The sequence below is a fragment of the Hemicordylus capensis genome, chromosome 13 (assembly GCF_027244095.1).
Source record: "Hemicordylus capensis ecotype Gifberg chromosome 13, rHemCap1.1.pri, whole genome shotgun sequence".
Classification (NCBI taxonomy): Eukaryota; Metazoa; Chordata; class Lepidosauria; order Squamata; family Cordylidae; genus Hemicordylus; species Hemicordylus capensis.
Genome location: NC_069669.1, coordinates 3,105,868 through 3,124,376, shown reverse-complemented (window position 1 = coordinate 3,124,376; position 18,509 = coordinate 3,105,868). Strand labels below are relative to the sequence as shown.

The 18,509-nt window shown below is 53.7% G+C and overlaps 1 protein-coding gene across 3 annotated transcripts in view; it reads right to left on the bottom strand.

The window, feature by feature from the left end:
- Window positions 1-17,893, bottom strand: part of LLGL1 (LLGL scribble cell polarity complex component 1) — a 58,492-nt gene extending 40,599 nt beyond the window's left edge. Inside the window, exons 1-2 of one of the 3 annotated variants that reach the window (XM_053276583.1) lie at window positions 17,422-17,893; window positions 5,085-5,182 (exon numbers count right to left, since the gene is read on the bottom strand). In XM_053276583.1, the coding sequence (XP_053132558.1) occupies window positions 5,085-5,182; window positions 17,422-17,670 (347 nt within the window). In that variant the 5' untranslated portion in view covers window positions 17,671-17,893. The remainder of the gene's footprint in view (window positions 1-5,084; window positions 5,183-17,421) is intronic. The other 2 variants (XM_053276584.1, XM_053276582.1) reach the window with 2 other exon arrangements.
- Between the last annotated feature and the right edge of the window lie 616 nt (window positions 17,894-18,509).

Below are 18,509 nucleotides of genomic sequence, written 5' to 3'. Positions count from 1 at the left end.
GGTCCGCCCTGGTTGCATACGAAAGGGAGACTAGAAATGTGAGCACTGCAAGATCTTCCCCTCAGGGGATGAAGCCGCTCTGGGGAGAGCATCAGAAGGTTCCCAGTTCCCTCCCTGGCAGCATCTCCAAGAGAGGGCTGAGAGAGAGATTCCTGCCTGCAACCTTGGAGAAGCTGCTGCCAGTCTGTGAAGACAAGACTGAGCAAGATAGACCAAGGGTCTGACTCAGTATATGGCAGCTTCCTATCTTCCGATGAGAGAGGCCAAGGAAGCCGCAGTGATTTCCAGCCCTGCCGAAGTTTGCTTCGCCTTGGCAACAGCGAACTGGGCTCCCTTCCGCAGAGAGTCTGTTCGGTTTTGCCAGGGCACACCGCCCGCACTAGCAGCCCCAAACACCAGGCTTTGCACCAGGGGGAGGGGGGGGTCTTCCTTTATTCCACCCCTTGGCAGGTTCCACTACAGTCCTCTGGCAGCAGACCGCAAGGAGAGTCCTTCTAGCCCAAGCCCCCTTCGGAGCCGAGGATTACTCCATTCAGGCACCGAGGGCTGTATTTTTAGCTGTTTCAGCTGTTTCCTTCCCTGCCCTGCTGGGAACTAGGAAACCCCCCCCCCTTCCCCTTAAGAACTTTATCCTCTGTTCTTAAGCCATTTCCCCTATTGTTCTTCCAGCTCACACATGTCCTGAGCAGAAGCCAAGAAAGGCTTCCAGTGCAGCTAAAGATGCCGAGAAAGGGGGCGGGAGAGACAGAGAAAGAGAGAGACCGACTCTGTGGAAGAAGCATCATCATCAAACAATACGGTCCCACAAACTCCTATAGGGAGGGTCGACATTTCTTTCTTTCTTTTCTTTCTGAATGGAGAGCTTCCAAAGACAAACGGGACAGTTCACACATCCATAAACTGGGCAGGAGAAAAGTCCTAGGCAGTTTCAGGTTTTGCGACAGGGAAAACAAGAAGCTGCGTTCTGCCAAGTCAGATCATCCAGCACAGACCGGCAGCGGCTTCTCCAAAGTTGCAGGCAGGAGTCTGCCGCCTGGGTCACCGAAGGAGGGCTTTATCCTCTCTATTCCTCCCCACTCTCCAAAGTTGGCAGGAAAAGCTCTGTTTCCGGGACCCCTCCTTTGCCAAAGCAAAATTGCTGTAGACTTAGAAACAGGGCCTTCTTGGGAGCTGCCCCAGCTCTTTGGAACTCCCTGCCTCAGGAAGAGCAACTTTGTAATTTGTACTCTGTGTAATTTAACGCATACTCCATTAAATTAACGCCTGGGTGTTTGGGCGCGGCCGCCCTGGGGCTGCCAAACCGCTTTTGTTTCCACGTCTCGGTTGGTGCCGAGTTCAGAGGCATTTCTGAACTTGCATTTGGAGCACCTGTTATCCTTCTTCGGCGCAGTTTTTGATTGAATTGTAAACAGACTATTCCCCCCCCCCAAAAGCAGTTTGGAAACCATCACCAATCTCCTTAAAATGTTGGTCACCCTGGACGCCCACCCCCCCCACCCCAAATCCCCAGGAGGAAAGAATGAGGCGTGCGAGATCCAACCGGAGGGATGCTGGAAGAGTGTTCCTTGCATCTTATTCCAGAGGCAGTCAGCTCCATGGAGACTGCACATCTTCTAGCTGGGATGCCAAGCGCCAGCTTGAAAAGAGCCCAGATGCCTGCAGCAAAAGGCTTCTATTCAGCCTTCTTCCAGAGAGACACGAGAAGACCCCTTTTGCCGGGGGGGGGGCCTCTCTCGTTGCTATGCACCAAGGAATGAGCGGGGGGAGAGAAAATTCCCCGGGCCGCCCCAACGGCTTCGGCCACGAGTTCGGGGCCGACATGGAGCCAGCTCATCTGTCCCAGGCAGCAAGAACGTGTGGACGGGGTTGCCTGGACTTTCCTTTCAGCATTTCATGTTTAAACACATCGCGTCCCGACTCTCAAGGTCAGGTTTTAGGCAGCTTATTGTGGCGTGGGCAGGCTGCAGGATCGACTTGGCGACCTGGGGAGCTGCCTTATAGAGACCAGAACCCTGTCTAGTTCAGTGTTGCCTGCTCGGGCTGGCAGCGGCTTCTCCAAAGTTTCAGGCAGGGGTCTTCCCCAGCCCGACCAGGAAGCTTTTCACACCTGGCTTTGAGTTCATCTCTCCTCTGGTATGGAGGGTGTGTGTTCACATATTGGCCAAATTTATACCGAAGTTCCTGCAAGCTATCGGGGAGCACACACAATTCGGGTTTTCCACTGCCCATTGGAGCCTAGCCTGATTTATACCCAGGATAAAAGAATCCACGGCTTGCGTCGGTTTCTTAGGGCAACTTCAAACTCGTGGTGAAGCCAGATGCCTGGGATTGCTCCTGGAGATGCGGAACCTGGGACCTTCTGCATAAAAAGCAGATGCTTGACCACTCAGCTAGCATCCCATCTCCAGAAGTGGCACAGGGACATAAGAAGGCAGGCCCGTCATTGGTTGGGGCGACTGGGGCAGTCGCCCCAGGCCCCGCCCTTCCCCAGGCCCCGCCCGCACACTTTCCCGCCCACATTCTGAGAGTTGTAGTCCACAGAATCTGAGAATCTCTGTCGGAGGGAACACAGGTGCCCAGGTGGGTGACAGGGCGGTGGCAACGGGTTGGGAGTGGGGGCCCAGGTGGGCTTCACGTGGGGCACCCTGACCCTTGGGCCATCCCTGGGGAGGAGACCACTCCCCACCAACCATCTGTGGCTGCACACGCTTTCTCCCTGTCCCCCAAGTGTCTGCCTCACCACCGCCTGTGGCTGCGTGTTTTCTCCCTGCAGGTGGGAGGAGACGTGCAGGTGGGAAGAGGCAGGCCCATTGTGGGTTGCATATGCACACTCTCCGCCACAACCACCTCCCATTAGGACATGCTAATTCGCCTCCAGCCCCACACACCCCTAGACAGCCCTGTTAGAAGCTGCCATCTAGCGAGTCAGACCAAGGCAGAGAGCTGGTCTTGCGGTAGCAAGTATGAACTGTCCCCTTTGCTAAGCAGGGCCCACCCTGGTTTGCATTTGAATGGGAGACTACATGTGTGAGCACTGCAAGATATTCCCCTTCAGGGATGGGACCACTCTGGGAAGAGCACCGGCCTGCTTGCATGCAGAAGGTGCCAAGTTCCCTCCCTGGCAGCATCCCCAAAATAGGGGGCTGGGAGAGACTCCTACCTGCAACCTTGGAGAAGCTGTTGCCAGTCTGTGTAAACAATCTTGAGCTAGATGGACCAGTGGTCCAACTCTGTATATGGCTGCTTCCTATGTTCCATTGCTCTCCTTCCAACTTTATCATTTTTGCGACACTGCTTCTCAGCCCAAAAGAAATTCCACAGGCGTCGGCTACCACCATGCTTCTGGAGGAGGTGATGAAAAGAAAAAGGGCACCCCCGCCCCTTCCCAAAGATGCCGGTGGCAAGACAATTATCCAATTTCCTTTGCCTCTCCTCCTCCTGCTGGAAGCAACAGCCAGGCTGGCAAACGCAGGCAGCTCCCAGGTCCCAAGCCTGTAATTTGCGCACCTGCAAATCTAAGACAGCTGGAGAGCAGGTGCAACGAGCAGGAGACCTGTTGAGCACAAAACCCACCATCCTTTTCTTGGTAAGCAACCTGGGGGCTGCCCTCCACCCCACACACAGAAGCAGCCGTTTGTAAGAACGGCCTACCACAAAGCTAGCAGAGTGTTGCAGCGGAGAGCGCTCATCCAGGAGTCTGCGGAGTCGCGCCTCCGTTTCACCACAAACTCACTAAAAAGCTGGAGAAAAGCCGCTGTTCCGTCGGCCTCCACGTTTGCCAGAGAGCAGGGCAATACTGGCCTACCTTACAAGAGGGTTGTGGGAATTGCCAAGATAATGCACACTTTTGGATATCGCCGGTGAAGAATGACATTTGCTGAGCCCAGCCTCAGAGGAAGGATACCTCTCGTTACCAGCTACAGGAGAGTAACAGTAGGAGAGAGGGCATGCCTTCAACTCCTGCCTGTGGCTTCCAGCAGCATCTGGTGGGCCACTGTGTGAAACAGGATGCTGGACTAGATGGGCATTCTTGGGCCTGATCCTCCAGAGCTGCTCTTATGGTTCAGAGACAGAAGAACATAAGAACAGCCCTGCTGGATCAGGCCCAAGAATGCCCATCTAGTCCAGCATCCTGTTTCACAAAGTGGTCCATCACCAGATGCCTCTGAGCAGCCCACAGGCAAAAGGTCTGTGCATGCCCTCTCTCCTGCTGTTGCTCCCTTGCAATTGGTATTGAGAGGCATCTTGCCTCTGAGGCTAGAGGTGGCCTATAGCCACCAGACTAGTAGCCACTGATAGACCTGTCCTCCATGAATTTGTCCAAGCCCCTCTTAAAGCCATCCAGCCTGTTGGCTGTCACCACTACAGAGGGTTCCGCATCTTTTTTGCTTTTTTCAGGATATCCCCAGAATCAGATGGTGGCAAGAAAAATCCACACAGCCTCTGCCCTTCCCAGAGATTCTGCGGAAACACGTCCCTTTAACACTCCTGCACACTCCAAAAGCTAAGGTTATGCCCAGTGTCCAACTCCACCGAGATATGCTCCATACGACTATGACGAAAATCCATATCCTGCTTTTCAACAAAAGTTCCCAAAGCAGTTTAAATCAATATAAACACAAGCAAGCAAATAAAATGGCTCCCTGTCTCCCAAAGGGCTCACAAACTTTAAAAGGAAACATAAAACAAACACCAGCAACAGCCACTGGAGGGATGCTGTGCTGGGGGTGGAGAGGGCCAGTTGCTCTCCCCGTGCTAAATATAAGAGAATCGCCACTTTTTAAAAGACGTCTCTCTGCTCAGTTTTATGCCCAACACATAGTGGGCAGACTAGCTAGTCATGACTGAGCACCACTGAAACATCAGTCGCGACTAAGTGAAGTCCCATTCATGCCGTGACTTGGTCTGGATCCTATCCAGAGACTTTAGTTAACCTGGCGTGGCCTGGTATCAGCAGAGCACCTGCTCCACACCCCGCAAGTGCATTGGACACGTGACGAAGTTGACCACAACCACTCTTACCTCCCGCTCCGGCTGGAGTTCCACATGCAGAAGGGCAGCTGCAGGCAACCCCCAAAGGATACATTTTCACAGCTCCCGATTTGGTGCCGATGGCCATGATCCGGAGCTTGGGGTCAAAGGCCAAGGAGCTGGGCTGGTTGGGGAAGCCATGCTCCACCGTCTGGAAAGAAAGAGAAATCCCATTTCAGCCGCAGTAAGGTAGGCAAAGGGGCTCTCATAACAAGCCTGCTGGAGCATTGCAAGCTTCTGGGAGACACAAGCATATGCATCAGCGCACCAGGGTTTCAGGAAGCAGCTCTCCCAGCGCTACCTAGAAGTCCTGCCAGGGACGGAACCGGAGGCCCTCTCCACCAGATGCTCAGATGTCAGATGCTCAGAGAGATGCTCTACCACTGAGTTCCAGATCCACCCCCAAGAGACAGGGAGTTGCCTTCTACCGAGTCAGAACACTGGTCTACCTAGCTCAGAGAGCTGGTCTGGTGGTAGCAAGCATGACTTGTCCCCTTAGCTGAGCAGGGTCTGCCCTGGTTGCATCTGAATGGGAGACTTGATGTGTGAACACTGGAAGATATTCCCCTCGGGGATGAAGCCACTATGGGAAGAGCATCTAGGTTCCAAGTTCCCTCCTTGGCACCATCTCCAAGATCGGGCTGAGAGAGATTCCTGCCTGCAACCTTGGAGAAGCCGCTGCCAGTCTGTGAAGACCATACTGAGCTAGATGGACCAAGGATCTGACTCAGTATATGGCAGCTTCCTATGTTCCTATGACTGGCAGCGGCTCTCTGAAGTTTCAGGCACGGGTCTTTCCCCAGCCTACCTGGAGATGCTGCCAGGGATCAAAGCTGGGACCTTCTGCATGCGAAAGCAGATGTTCTTCCACTCGGCTACTGCCCAATCTGATGGCTGCTGCACTGGAATTTTCAACTGATCCATTGACGCTGCCTTTGAATCTGTTTTGTTGCGTTTGTTATGTGTCTGTTTTGTTGCATTTGTTATGTGTCTGTTTTGTTGCATTTGTTATGTGTCTGTTTTGTTGCATTTGTTATGTGTCTGTTAGTTATCCGCATATTGCAAGACTGTATTTGTTTGGAGAGGGGAGTGCGTTTTAGGAGGAGATTTAAAGAGCGGATCCTTCTTCACTTTTGATGGCAGAAAAGATTAGGCAGTTTCATGACAGTTTAACACAGCTCAGGTTTATGCAGACTAAAGCGTATAAAACCCAAAAGCCACCGGGGAAGCGGGGAGCCCAGGAGCTACAGTGAAGGGCTTTCCTCTGACCAGTAGAAACCTTGTTTAGCCATCACCTTTGTATCTCCCATTTCAGCAGGTATTGCCCACACATGCATCTGCATAACCCTCATAAGGACTAGTAGCTTTTGAAAACCAAAAAAAACCCCAAAGTGGAGATTCTCCGGGAGCTGGATTCTGCACCACCTACATTTTGCAGAGGTTTAGCACTCAGCCGGCAAATTGCCCAACAGACTTGTGTGCACCAAGAAAAGCCACAAAGAGAGCACCATGTTGCCAAAGTATGTTCATTTACAACATTTATTCAGCCGAGAGCCAAAAGGGGACAATCAAGGAACCAGCACCACATCCTGGTACCACCCCTGTCCCCTTGCTTAGCCTCTGACTTCGAAAGGACCAACGGTCTGCCTCGGTAGAAGGCAACTTCCTAAGTCCTAAGAGCTCCAGCTGCTAGATTTCGATGCCCAAGTTGCTGCTCAGGTGACTGGAGCAAGCCCAGAAGAGAGATCGTGCCAGATTCTTGGCCTAGACCTCAGAGATGCTACACGAACAGTCCAGGCCGCTTGGTGGTCTTCCGCTACCACCCCCCCCCCCGCTTGCTGGAGAGGGTCACCCAAGAGGCAAGGCAACCCACGCAATGCAGGTGCCGGCTTCTTCCAACTGGCTCCAGCTCAAGCCAGGCTCCTGGGAGCTGCATTCGAGGACAGCCGGAAAGGAGGGAGAGATTCGATCCAGACTTGGCTGCAACTGCGCGTCACTCCCTCCTCCTCCTCGCCTCCCTCGAGCGGCCCTTTGGCCGAGAGACGCTCCCCCCACCCCATGGACAAATGAACCTTTCCAGCCAATTCCAACTCTCAGGCTTTGGGGGAGATGCAAGAAAAGAAGCCGAGGAAGGAGAGGAAAGGGGTGTCGCAAATGCTATCTCCTCCTCCTCCTCCTCCTCCTCCTCAATTAACCCTTGGCAAAGACTCCAGAGAAAAACTGGGCACCCCCGAGCGTTGCAAGAATCTCACCGCCCCCCCCATATATATAAATGCTCAAGCAGGAAGATGAATCTGAGCTCCTCAGTCAGGTAGTAAGAGACAGAACCATTGTGACCTGGTACAGAGAGCCGGACCACGGAGGGTGGGAAGGAAAGAAGGAAGAGAGACTCTCTCCGATATTCAGCAAGCCTTCTGGGTCACTGGTTCTGCTTGCAACAGAAAGGAGACGACATTTCTCCCAACAGAAGGGCCAGAACAAAGAGGGATCCAACCGCATCCCATGTTCCCCTGCATGGAAGCTTTTCACACCCGCCCTTTCGCTCACATCTCCTCCACAATGGGGGGGGGGTGTTCACATATCGGCTAAATTTACCCCAAAGTCCCTGCGAGGCACACGATTCGGGTGTTCCACACACGGTTCAGGTTTTCCCTCGTATGTTACAGCGTAGCCCGATTTATACCCAGGGTAAAAAAAAAAAAATCTACTTTTTGCATCCCTTTTAGGGGGCAACTTCGAACTCGCAGTAAAGCCGCAGTAAAGCCTGCTGTCTGGGAAAGCTGCAGGTGGAACCCCAAGAAAGACTCCGACACCTATTCAAAACCAGGGTCTAGGACAGGGCTGCTCCACTTCAGCCCTCCTGCAGATGTTGTCACACGTGCTCTCCCTGCATGCAAGTCACATCCTGAGCAGCGCTCCCTCCAATAGAGATTGATGTGGCTGACTACATCTCCCAGGATCCCCAAGCAAAAGCCTTTGCAGCTGGCGATTCTGGGAGTTGTAGTCAACAACATCTGGGAGTCCCTGTTGGAGGCAACAGCTGGTCCTGAGCCCCTTCCAATCAGTTCCTGCCTTGCCCATCTCAGGCGACAACATCAGAAGGCACCAAACAGCCTCACGGGGGCCATGCGGGAGATATTCGGTGAGCATGCACGCTGGATGTAATGTGACACATTAGGCCCATCTCCGAGCGCGCCTGGTGGGACGCCAAGCCGCTGGTGGGAGGCACTGAAGTTCCAAAGCGCCTCATCTTGGAGCTGTTAATTGCCAAATGTTTAAACGAGAGAGAGAGAGAGAGAGAGAGAGAGACTCTAGACAACAGAGATGACTACATTTTTCCAAGTGTGCAGCAAGCAGTTCAGTTGGAGCCGTGGAGAAATGGAGTCACGGAGAAGCTTCTGATCTGCATGCAGGTCCTCCAGTTTGGGGCCCCAGCGGTCGGACTACAACTCCCATCATCCCTGGCCGCGATGGCCAAAGGGATTATGGGAGTTGTCGTCCAACCATTTTCCACGAGCCCAAGCTTGACCACTCCTGTGTCAGGGCGCAGCTACGCGATCAGCAGGCTCTCGCACAACACAGCTCTTGCTGGACTGATCCACTTGAGACTGTGTTGCAAGGGAGAAGGGCGCAAATTTGAACAAGTCTTTCGAGGACAAAAGTCTCCGGAAAAGGGTTCCAACACAAAAGGGGACGATTCACACTTGCTACCACAAGACCAGCTCTCCTCCCCTGTCAAATGGCTTTGTGCAGGGAGTTTGGTACATGGGAGACTGTTCACACAGCGCATTTCCCCCCCAATATACTCCGCAACTGAAATGGTACATTCCGGGATGGGTTGCACCATGAGATCCAGCTGGTGATATAGCTTGGCTCAAGGTCCTATTGGGTGGTGGCAGGGAGGAAGAGCGTTTAGCACAGAGCACACCCTGGTCATTGCATCCTGCAACTCCTCTAGGATAAGGAGGTCTGGAAACTTGAGAAGGCAGAACCCATTTTTAAGTCCATGGGGAAGGCCATATGCAGAACACTTGATGCAGAGGTCAGAGCAGGCCTGCTCAACTTAGCCCACCCCCCCCCAGCTGTTTTTGGACTACAACTCCCACAATCCCCAGCCACAGTGGCCAGGGCCCAGGGATTATGGGAGTTGTAGGCCAACATCTGCCGGAGGGCCGAAGTTGAACAGCCCTGGGTTAGAGTGTTGGACTACGACGGGGAGACCTGAGTTCAAATCCCCGTTCAGCCATAAAACTCACTACCAGTCACTTCTCTCTCTCAGCCTGGCCTACCTCACAGGGTTGTTGTGAGAACAATCATAAAACCATGGACTCTGGGTTCCTCGGAGGGAGAGTGGGCCAGAAATGTAATAAATAAAAATACAAGCACATTATGATTTCTCCTTGGGGACCAGAGTTTCATTTCAGAGAAGCAAAGGACAAAGCATAGGGAAGAAGAAGAGGGAAACTCAAAACCACAGGTGAGTTGACCCGGCTACTCTAGGCTACCTCCTCACGATGCTTCTTCGCCACACAGTCACACCCAGGTCCCAACGCAGTCAGTCTCGCCCAGTTCAGTTACGGAGGCTGTACAAGAAAAGCCTCTTAAACCGCTGCTGTCAGGTAATCACCTCTGGTTTGTTCCTAGGTATCAACTCCCAGGATTAGCAGGTGTGTTTGATCACAAACACACACACACGCTGCTGCCTGACTGGCTCACCCAGCTTTAATTAACTTGCCCCACTCAGAGTCTGCTGTGATAACCCAGGAAGCCACTCAACGTGCAGGAAAGAACTTGCACCCCACCGGAAATGGTTCTCTTATTGCCCAGGATTGGTGCCCTGCTTTCCTGCATGATGGAACTCAGAGCGGCTTGCCCGGGTTTTAAGCAGGCAGCTTGAAGTTTTCAAACCAAGTCAAAAGCAGCCGTGTGGGGTTAGGCTTCCCCCCAAATGACAACTCTTAAGGGCAGAAAGAAACCTAGGTTTCGTGGCGAGTTTAGGGGGTCCTCAGCAAAACATAAGAAACATAAGCCCTGCTGGATCAGGCCCAAGGCAGCCCATCTAGTCCAGCATCCTGTTTCGCACAGTGGCCCACCAGATGCCGCTGGAAGCCACAGACAGGAGTTGAGGGCATGCCCTCTCACCCGCCATTACTCCCCTGCAACTGGTACTCAGAGGCATCCTGCCTTTGAGGCAGTGCTCCCTCCAACAGGGAATCCCAGATGTTGTTGACTACAACTCCCAGAATCCCCAGCTGCAAAGGAGCTGGGAATCCCTGTTTGAGGGAACACTGGATCCCAGCCTGGGATCTGTTGTTGGACTACAACTCCCATCATCCCACCGCTACACTTTACAAGGGCTAGGGATGATGGGAACTGGAGTTTTATTTATTTATTTATTTTGTTACATGTATATACCGCCTTACATTAAAAACAATCTCAAGGCGGTTCAGCAACATCTGGAGGAGCACAGGCTGGGAACCCCTGACCGCTCAAACTTGGTCCCCAGATGTTGCTGGGCTACAACGCCCATCCCCGCAAGCCATGGTGGGGCTGGGGAGGAAGGGAGTTGTGATCCAACATCTTGGGACCCAAGTTCGAGAAGCCCTGATGGGTTTTCACACCCGGCTTTTAGCTCGCATCTCCTCCAGAACAGAGGGGTGTGTTCACGTATCGGCCAAATTTATCCCAAAGTCCCCGTGAGCTATCGGGGAGGACTTCACACACGATTCGGGTTTTTCATTGCACATTAAGAGTGTAGCCCTATTTATATCCGGGGTTTTTAAAAAATCCACTTTTTGTGTCTGTTTTTTGGGGCAACTTCAAACTGACAGTAAAGCCCCGCAGAAACCCGGCAGTAAAGCCTGCTGTCTGGGAAAGCTCCTGAGCGACGCTCAAGGATCCTGCAGCCTGCGGCCAACCCTGTATCTCCCCAACAGTGTCTCCGACGGGGAACACTCATATCTGCTGGACACCTGTCCTTTCCATTCACACGCTTGCCATCTTCAGGTGCACACCCAGGATGTTCTCTGCACCCAGAGAGGCCCTCGGAGTCCGCAGAGGAACGTACTGGGGTTCATCACAGGGCCATCTGCCCAAACGCTGCACCGCACAGATGTTGACGCCAGAGAAGCATGCGCCCCTGGTGGGATCATTCCGCAATCCTTTCCAAATTAAACAAAACGCGGCCACCTCACTTGCCAAAAGTTCAAATAGCAAAGGCGGGGGGGGGAGCACTGCCGAGACACGGAGAGCTCGGCAGGAGAGAAAGGTGGCCCCTTTTTCTGACCGGCCTTGTGCTTCTGCCTTTTGCAGCAGCCGGACACACAGATGCTTTGCAGGCTAAGCTTTCCCTGGCATGGCCATGAAGCTTTTCTCCCCAGATCTATTTATTTGTTATTATTCATTCAGAACGTTTCTATGCCGTCCCATACAGAAGTCCCTGGGCGGAAAAAGCCACCATTAAAACATGAACACAATACAATTTGAAATACAAATAAAACCCCTAAAACCCCGAAGCTTTAAAACTATAAACTAAAAGCCTGGCTAAACAGGTATGTTTTCAGGCCCTTCTTAAAAACATTCAGAGCAGAGGAAACTCTGCCTGACTCATCGTTTATTGGTCCGGTGCAAAACTTTGCCCCAAGTTGAATTCTCTGCACAGTCATAGGAACATAGAACGCTGCCATATACCGAGTCAGACCCTTGGTCCATCTTGCTCAGTATTGTCTACACTGACTGGCAGCGGCTTCTTCAAGGTTGCAGGCAGTGATCTCTCTTAAGCTCTTGGAGATGCTGCCAGGGAGGGAAATGGGAACCTTCTATGCTTCCCAGAGCTGCTCCATCCCCTAAGGCAAGTTTCCCCAACCTGTGGCCCTCCAGATGTTGCCAAACTACATTTCCCATCACCCCTAGCTATAACTTATTGTGGCTGGGATGATGGGAATTGTAGTTTGGCAACATCTTGAAAACAGCACAGACCACTGTTCTATCACCCTTTTATAGCAGGCCGATAGAATATATAGCAATCGTTGTGGGTATCTGATATCCAGGAATGAGAGGCTGGATTATTATTATAGACATCCCTCACCAATGGCGGTTTTCCCAATCGCAGTTTTGAGTATCCACGATTGGGAAATGGTGACCATCCTCACCAACCGTGACCCAAGTATCCGCAGGTTGGCGAGATTTTTTAGTGATTGGTGGGGAGGGGGTTTCCGCAATGTGTGTGTGTGAGTGAGAGAGAGAGGGGGGGTTCAATCCACTCATTCCTCTTGCTAACCCTGCTAACTCCTTACGATTTAAAGTGATTTTTGAGTAGTTCAAAAGTGCTTTTGAGAAATTTCTTCAGAAATTCTTCAGAACTTTCCAGAGGCTCAATTTGCTCACTCCTCCTGCTTCTTCTTGGTGATTTCAAGGGATTCCGGGTAATTTGGGGTAATTTTTTGGTATTTTTTCTTTGAGCTTTTGGTCTTTTTGCAACCGCCGTTCCCCTAACCCCCGATTCCCATTAATTTAAACTGCTTGCCAAAGGTGAGGGTTTGCCAGAACGGAAATTGAATGAATGAATGAATGAAATTGAATGAATGAATGAATGAATGAATGATTGATTGGTAAATATTAGGAATATTTGTATGTCGCTTTTCAACCAAACAGGAAGTTGAGAAAGCAGCAGACAAATCTTACCTTTTTCCTGCTCTACCAACTCAACGTTTTCTTGCCGGAGGAAAGGGAGTTGTACCATTGCATTACATTCCCCACAAACGGGGCACGGTGTGTGTGTGGGGTGGGGGCAGATTGGAACAGCTGAAGCCTCCAAGAAAGATGCAACATTCCAGTGTGTGCACTGGAACTCACAACAGTCAATAGCCGCAAGGGCAGCTGTTTTCAGTCTGCTGCAGAATCCTGCAAATGCCATTTGGGAAGGGAAGAGCGGCCCAGAACAGCATTTCCAAAAAGCACATAAGCATAGGAACAGAGGAGAGGAGAGCTGGTCTTGAGGCAGCCAGCATGACTGGTCTCCTTAGCTAAGCAGGGTCCACCCTGGTTGCATATGAATGGAAGACTTGATGTGTGAGCACTGTAAGATATTCCCCTCTGGGGATGGAGCCGCTCTGGGAAGAGCAGAAGGCTACAAGTCCCCTCCCTGGCAGCATCTCTAAGATAGGGCTGAGAGAGATTCCTGCCTGCAGCCTTGGAGAAGCTGCTGCCAGTCTGGGTAGACAATACTGAGCTAGATGGATCTATGGCCTGACTCGGTATATGGCAGCTTCCTATGTCCCTATGTAACCACCCTGCTGGATCAAGGCCATCTGGCATCCTGTTTCAAACTGTGGCCCACCAGATGCCTCTGGGAGGCCCACTGGCAAAAGATGAAGGCACGCCCTCTCTCTGTTGTTGCTCCCCTGCAACTAGTATTCAGAGATATCCTTCTGAGCCTGGAGGTAGCCTCTAGCCCAAGGACTAATAACCACTGACAGACCTGCCCTCCACGAATTTGTCTAAGCCCCACTTAAAGCCACCCATGCTGGTGGGCATCACCACATCCCATGGCAGTGAGTTCCACAGTTTAATTATGTGCTGTGCAAACTGGTACTTCCTGATGTTGGTCCTACATTTCCTGGCAATCAGTTTCATGGGATAAGCCCCGGTTCTAGTGTTGTAGGAGGAGGAGAAAAATCTCTCTCTCTCCCCACTCTCTTCACACCATGCATAATTCTATAGCCCTCTGCCATATCTCCGCTTAGTTGCTTTTTCCCTAAACCAAAAAGCCCCAGATGTTGTAGCCTTGCCTCATAAGGAAGGTGCTCCAGGCCCCTGATCATCTTGGTTGCCCTCTTCTGCACCTTTCCCAGTTCTAGGATGTTCTTTTTAAGATGCGATGACCACCAGAACTGTACACAGCACTCCAGATGCAGCTGCACCATAGATCGGTATGCAGGCTCTATAATATTATTTTCAATCCCCTTCCTAATGACCTCAAGTATGGAATTGGCCTTTTTCTCAGCTGCCCCACACTGAGTTGACACTTCCAAGGAGTCCACCAGGACCCCAAGATTTCTCTCCTGGTCAGCCACTGACAGCTCAGACCCCATTAGTGTCTATGCGCAGGTGAGGGTCTTTTGGCCCCATCCGGAATTACTTTACCCTGGCCTATATTGATCGGCATTTGCCATGTTGTCGCTCACTCCCCCAGTTTGGAGAGATCAGTAACTCTGGCATCCCCAGGCAGTGAAAGAGTTAAGGGGGCCAGCAGGCCTGCCAAGAGACAAAAGAGGAGGATGGGGAGGGGGGGAAGGACTGTAAATCAAGACCGTGGGGTGGGGGAGGAAACCCTCCCTGCAGTGCGCTCACACACACAGTGCTCTAGAAGTTGGAAACAGAAGTCCTGAATGCCTCCTGCTTTGAATGCCTCCCCCAACCCCAAACACCAAGAGAAAGCCTGGCCTAGATTTCTAGCTCTTCAGAGCAGACGGGAAGCCAAAGTGACAGTTCTAACAAGAGGAGCGGAGAAAGCAAACGTTCCAGCCACGACTGAGAAACGCCAGCACAGAAGAGCAGCCGCAAGCCAAACCCGCCGAGAGATCCCAGCTCCCCCATTTTCCTTTCACTAGTGGCAGGAAGCGTGGTGGTGGTGTTCATGCAGAGGGGCCAGGGCCCAAAGGGATTCCTCCTGGCCTAGAAGATCGGTTCCCAGGGACAGCCTGGTGTAGCGGACCACACAAAGGGCCTCTGCCCATGCACAGAGGGCAAGTGTCGGGGCCGTGGGGCCGCCGCGTGGGATGCCAGGAGGGTCGCTGCTGCTCTCAGAGGCTTACAGGTGCTGCCGTACGGCTGCTAATCCATTTTTAAAGGTAATTCCCACCACTCTCAGCGGTCCTTAGCCCTGCCTTTGATCCCGAGATGCTGTTGGACTACAACTCCCATGGGGCATCGTGGCGGAGGGTGATGGGGAGGAGAGCTGGTCTGGCAGTAACAAGCATCCATGGCCCCCTTTGCGGCACAGGATTCACCTTGGTTTGCATTTGGATGGGTGACTACAGAGGAGTGCTATCTGTGGTGGGATATTCCCTTTAAGGGGATGGGGCTGCAGCTCAGTGCTAGAGCGTCTGCTTTGCATGCAGGAGGTCCCAGGTTCCCGCCCTGGCAGCATCTCCAGGTAGGGCTGGGGAAGACCCCTGCCTGAAGCCTTGGAGAGCTGCTGCCAGTCAGTGTAGATGGGCCAATTGTCTAACTCAATGCAAGGCAGCTTCCTATGTTCCTAAGGTCGGGAGCCCCCACCCTGAACCTAAATTTAGGGAAGCAGGCTGTGGGTTGGCGAGACTGCACTCTGCACGTGATCAGAAGAACTGTGACAACCGTGCTACTTCGCAGGGTTGTTGTGAGGATAAATGGAACCACATACACCACTCTGGGTTCCTTGGAGGAAGAGAGAGATAGGAATGAGAAGAAAAGAAAAGAAATGAATAAATAAAATCAGACAGACAGATTGCTTCTTCAAACCTTCCCAGGTGCCAGTGCTGAAAAGAGGCGCCAAGCGTGCACTCTGGTCTAAATTAAGCTCAAAAATTAACTTCCAGTGGATATCTTGGACTTGGAGCAGAATGACAAGTAAAGAAGCCGCCTGGATAACTGGAAAGTGAAGCTCTGCCTGTGTCGGTCAAAGGCATCAGGGCACGCAGAAAGTATTTTTATTCTTGAGAATCTGGCTTTCCGATACAGCAGAAAATATATCCTTGCAAGAGGTTTATTAGTTCCATCCACCCAGGAGGCCCTAAAGGAGGAAGTTGGGGGTGGGGGGGGGGAGATGACTGCAGATGCCCAGAGAAAGGAGAAAGCAACGAAACCCCCAGCAACAGAGCAGGGGATCTAGCTCAGACTGCCTTTTCTCCCAGGGACCAAAGTGAAGCAGGAAGAAGAGAGAGAACACAGAGAGCAACTGACAAAGCAATCATCTCTGCGAAGAAGAAGAAGAAGAAGAAGAAAGAAAAAGAAAAAGAAAAGACTTTTTAAAAGTTCTCATCTCAGAGGCAGAGCAATCCTAAGAGACTGGGAGTGGATCCCCCCCCCCATAACACACATTGCGGCTACATTCATAAGCCAGCCAACAACCCCTCTGCACGCCCCCCACCAAAAGAACTTGATCTCCTCTTCTAGCCTCTGCTAGAAGCAGAGAGGGTTGCATTTGCCGAGTGAAAATAAAGTAAAAGCCAGCCATGGAAGAGACACCCTAAATCTTTGAGCTTGGATGGGGGGGGTTTAAGGGAAAAGCCTAAGGCACTCTTACACTCCCAGACACACACAGCCAAAGTTGTCCCCATCCTCTTTGTTGTTTCGGGAAAGAACTTCCCCATTCAGGAGAGAGATTCCCTCCCCCACTTCTGTTCCCTGCAAAGTGCCCCATCGGTGGTTCGGCCTCCCCATCATCCGCCCATCCGAGGACCTCTATCACCCCCTCCCAAGAGAAGCTGCATTTGGCTTAGGAGCACCAATGCAGAGGCTGCTGAGGGGAGGCAGGAGAAGGAGCAGAGCCCCACCAAGCCTTGATCTCGCCTTCTCTGCCAAAACCGGGAGGGAGGGAGGGGGGGAGGGAGGGGGGCAAGGCACTCCCCCTTTCAGGAGGAGGCCAACTGAGCGGTCCCTCCACCGCTCCTAGAGAGAAGCTTCTCTTTTCCCTTCCAGAGAGAGGGGAGGCAAAGCAACCCTCCCTTGCAGAGGATGGGGAGGCCAGGGGACCAGACCCCCCTCTCCAAAACAGCACCCCTCCCCGGCCCAAGAAATCTCCCTTTCTCCCCACCCCCCACCCAAAGAGCACAGAAGGAGGGGAGCCTGCCAGAACTCCCCCCTTTTCCACAGGAGAGCCAGGAGTTGTAACCCCCCCCCCCGGAAAAGACACTGCCCCTCCTCCAGGGATGCCACGGGCTCCTCTTCCAAAGCTGGAGAAGATGGAGAAGCCAAAGATGACCCCCCCCACCATCCCCTTTTAAAGGAGGAGGGATTCGCTGAGCCGACAACCCCCCCCCAGGCCGTTTTCCCTTTTGCTAGATGGCGAGAGGGGAGGAAACACCCAGGACCCCCCCCCTTTCCAAGGATGGGGAGAACCAGCTGGCCTGAGTGCCCCCTCCCCAAAAGACTCCCGCTGGGGAAGGGGCTGCGCCTCTCTCCTTCACAGAGGCACACCAGGACCCCAGCCCCCCCCCCCCCATTCCCAGAGCAGCCCCCTCCGCAGAGCCTCCTCCGGAGGGATGCGCCTTTCTCCTTTGTTGCCCGCTCCCCCCAGTTTGGAGAGACCCTCTTGGAGCTCCCCACAAGCTCTTCCCACCCTCCCATCCCCCGCGTGGTCGTGGGGTGTGTGTGTGGGGGGGGGCTGGGGGGGAGGGGGGTTCCCCCTACCTTGTTGAAGGCGAAGAGCTCCTGCTTGACCTTCTCGCGCTGGGGATCGTGGCCCTGGCGGCGGAAGCGAAACTTCATCATCTTGCCGGCGGCGGCGGCGGCGGGCAGCAGCGGGAGGCGAGCGCAGCGGGGCAGAGGCCCAGGCGGCGGCGGCGGCGGCGGAGGGAAGAGCAACCGCGGGGGCTGCTGCCGCTGCCGCCCGTGATGCACCCAGCCGCGCTGCGCCCGCCCGAGGGGCTGCTCCTGCATCCGCGCCGGGGGCGCCCAGCCAGCCAGCCTGCCTGCCAGGGGGGCGGGCGGGCGGGCGGGAGACCGGGCAGGGGGGCGGCGGCGGAGTGACGGGCGCACCGCCCAATCAGCCAGCCCCGCGCCCGGCCCGGCCACACAATGGGCTGCTGCAGCAGCGAGAGCGCACGAAAGCCAGCGGCGGCGGAGAGGGGCAGGCGCTGCGCTGCTGCTGCTGCTGCTGCTGCGCTGCGCTCCGGCGCCCCAGCCCTGCCCCGCCCCCAGGGCGCCTGCGCCGAGCCCTCGGCCCTGCTGGGAAATGTAGTTTCCAGCGCCGCCCGAATTGGGCAATGCCAGAAGAAGTTGGGTTCTCTTCTGATTTCCCGACGACGGGGCAGGAGGCTGGGCCGGCTCTGCGCTGACCTGCCCCGCTCGAGGGATTGCACGCGGCAGCGGACGCGGTGGCTTCCTCGCCTTTCGGGCTGGGCTCAGACGACAGGCGCCTTCACGAGAGGCTTGAGACGAGCCGCATTTCTGTGCAGTCGCGTGCAGATCGCTGTGTGTGTGGAGGGGGTGTGTGTGTGCGCGCGCGTCCATGGATTATTACAAGTGTGTGTAGTTCTTGCCGGGGCCGCTGCACGCTTCTGCAGCTGTTGGACTGCGACTCCCACAATCCCTAACTGTTGGCTCCTATGGCCGGGGATGATGGGAGTTGCAGGCCAGCAAAAAATAAGAAATGCACTATACACGCCCGTCACACAAAGCCTGCCGCGTGAACGTACGCAACTCTTTAGGAGGGTTCTCAAGGACTGGTTCGAAGCAAGCCAGGTCACCCAGGGAGCCCAATTCAGTGCCTGCATAGT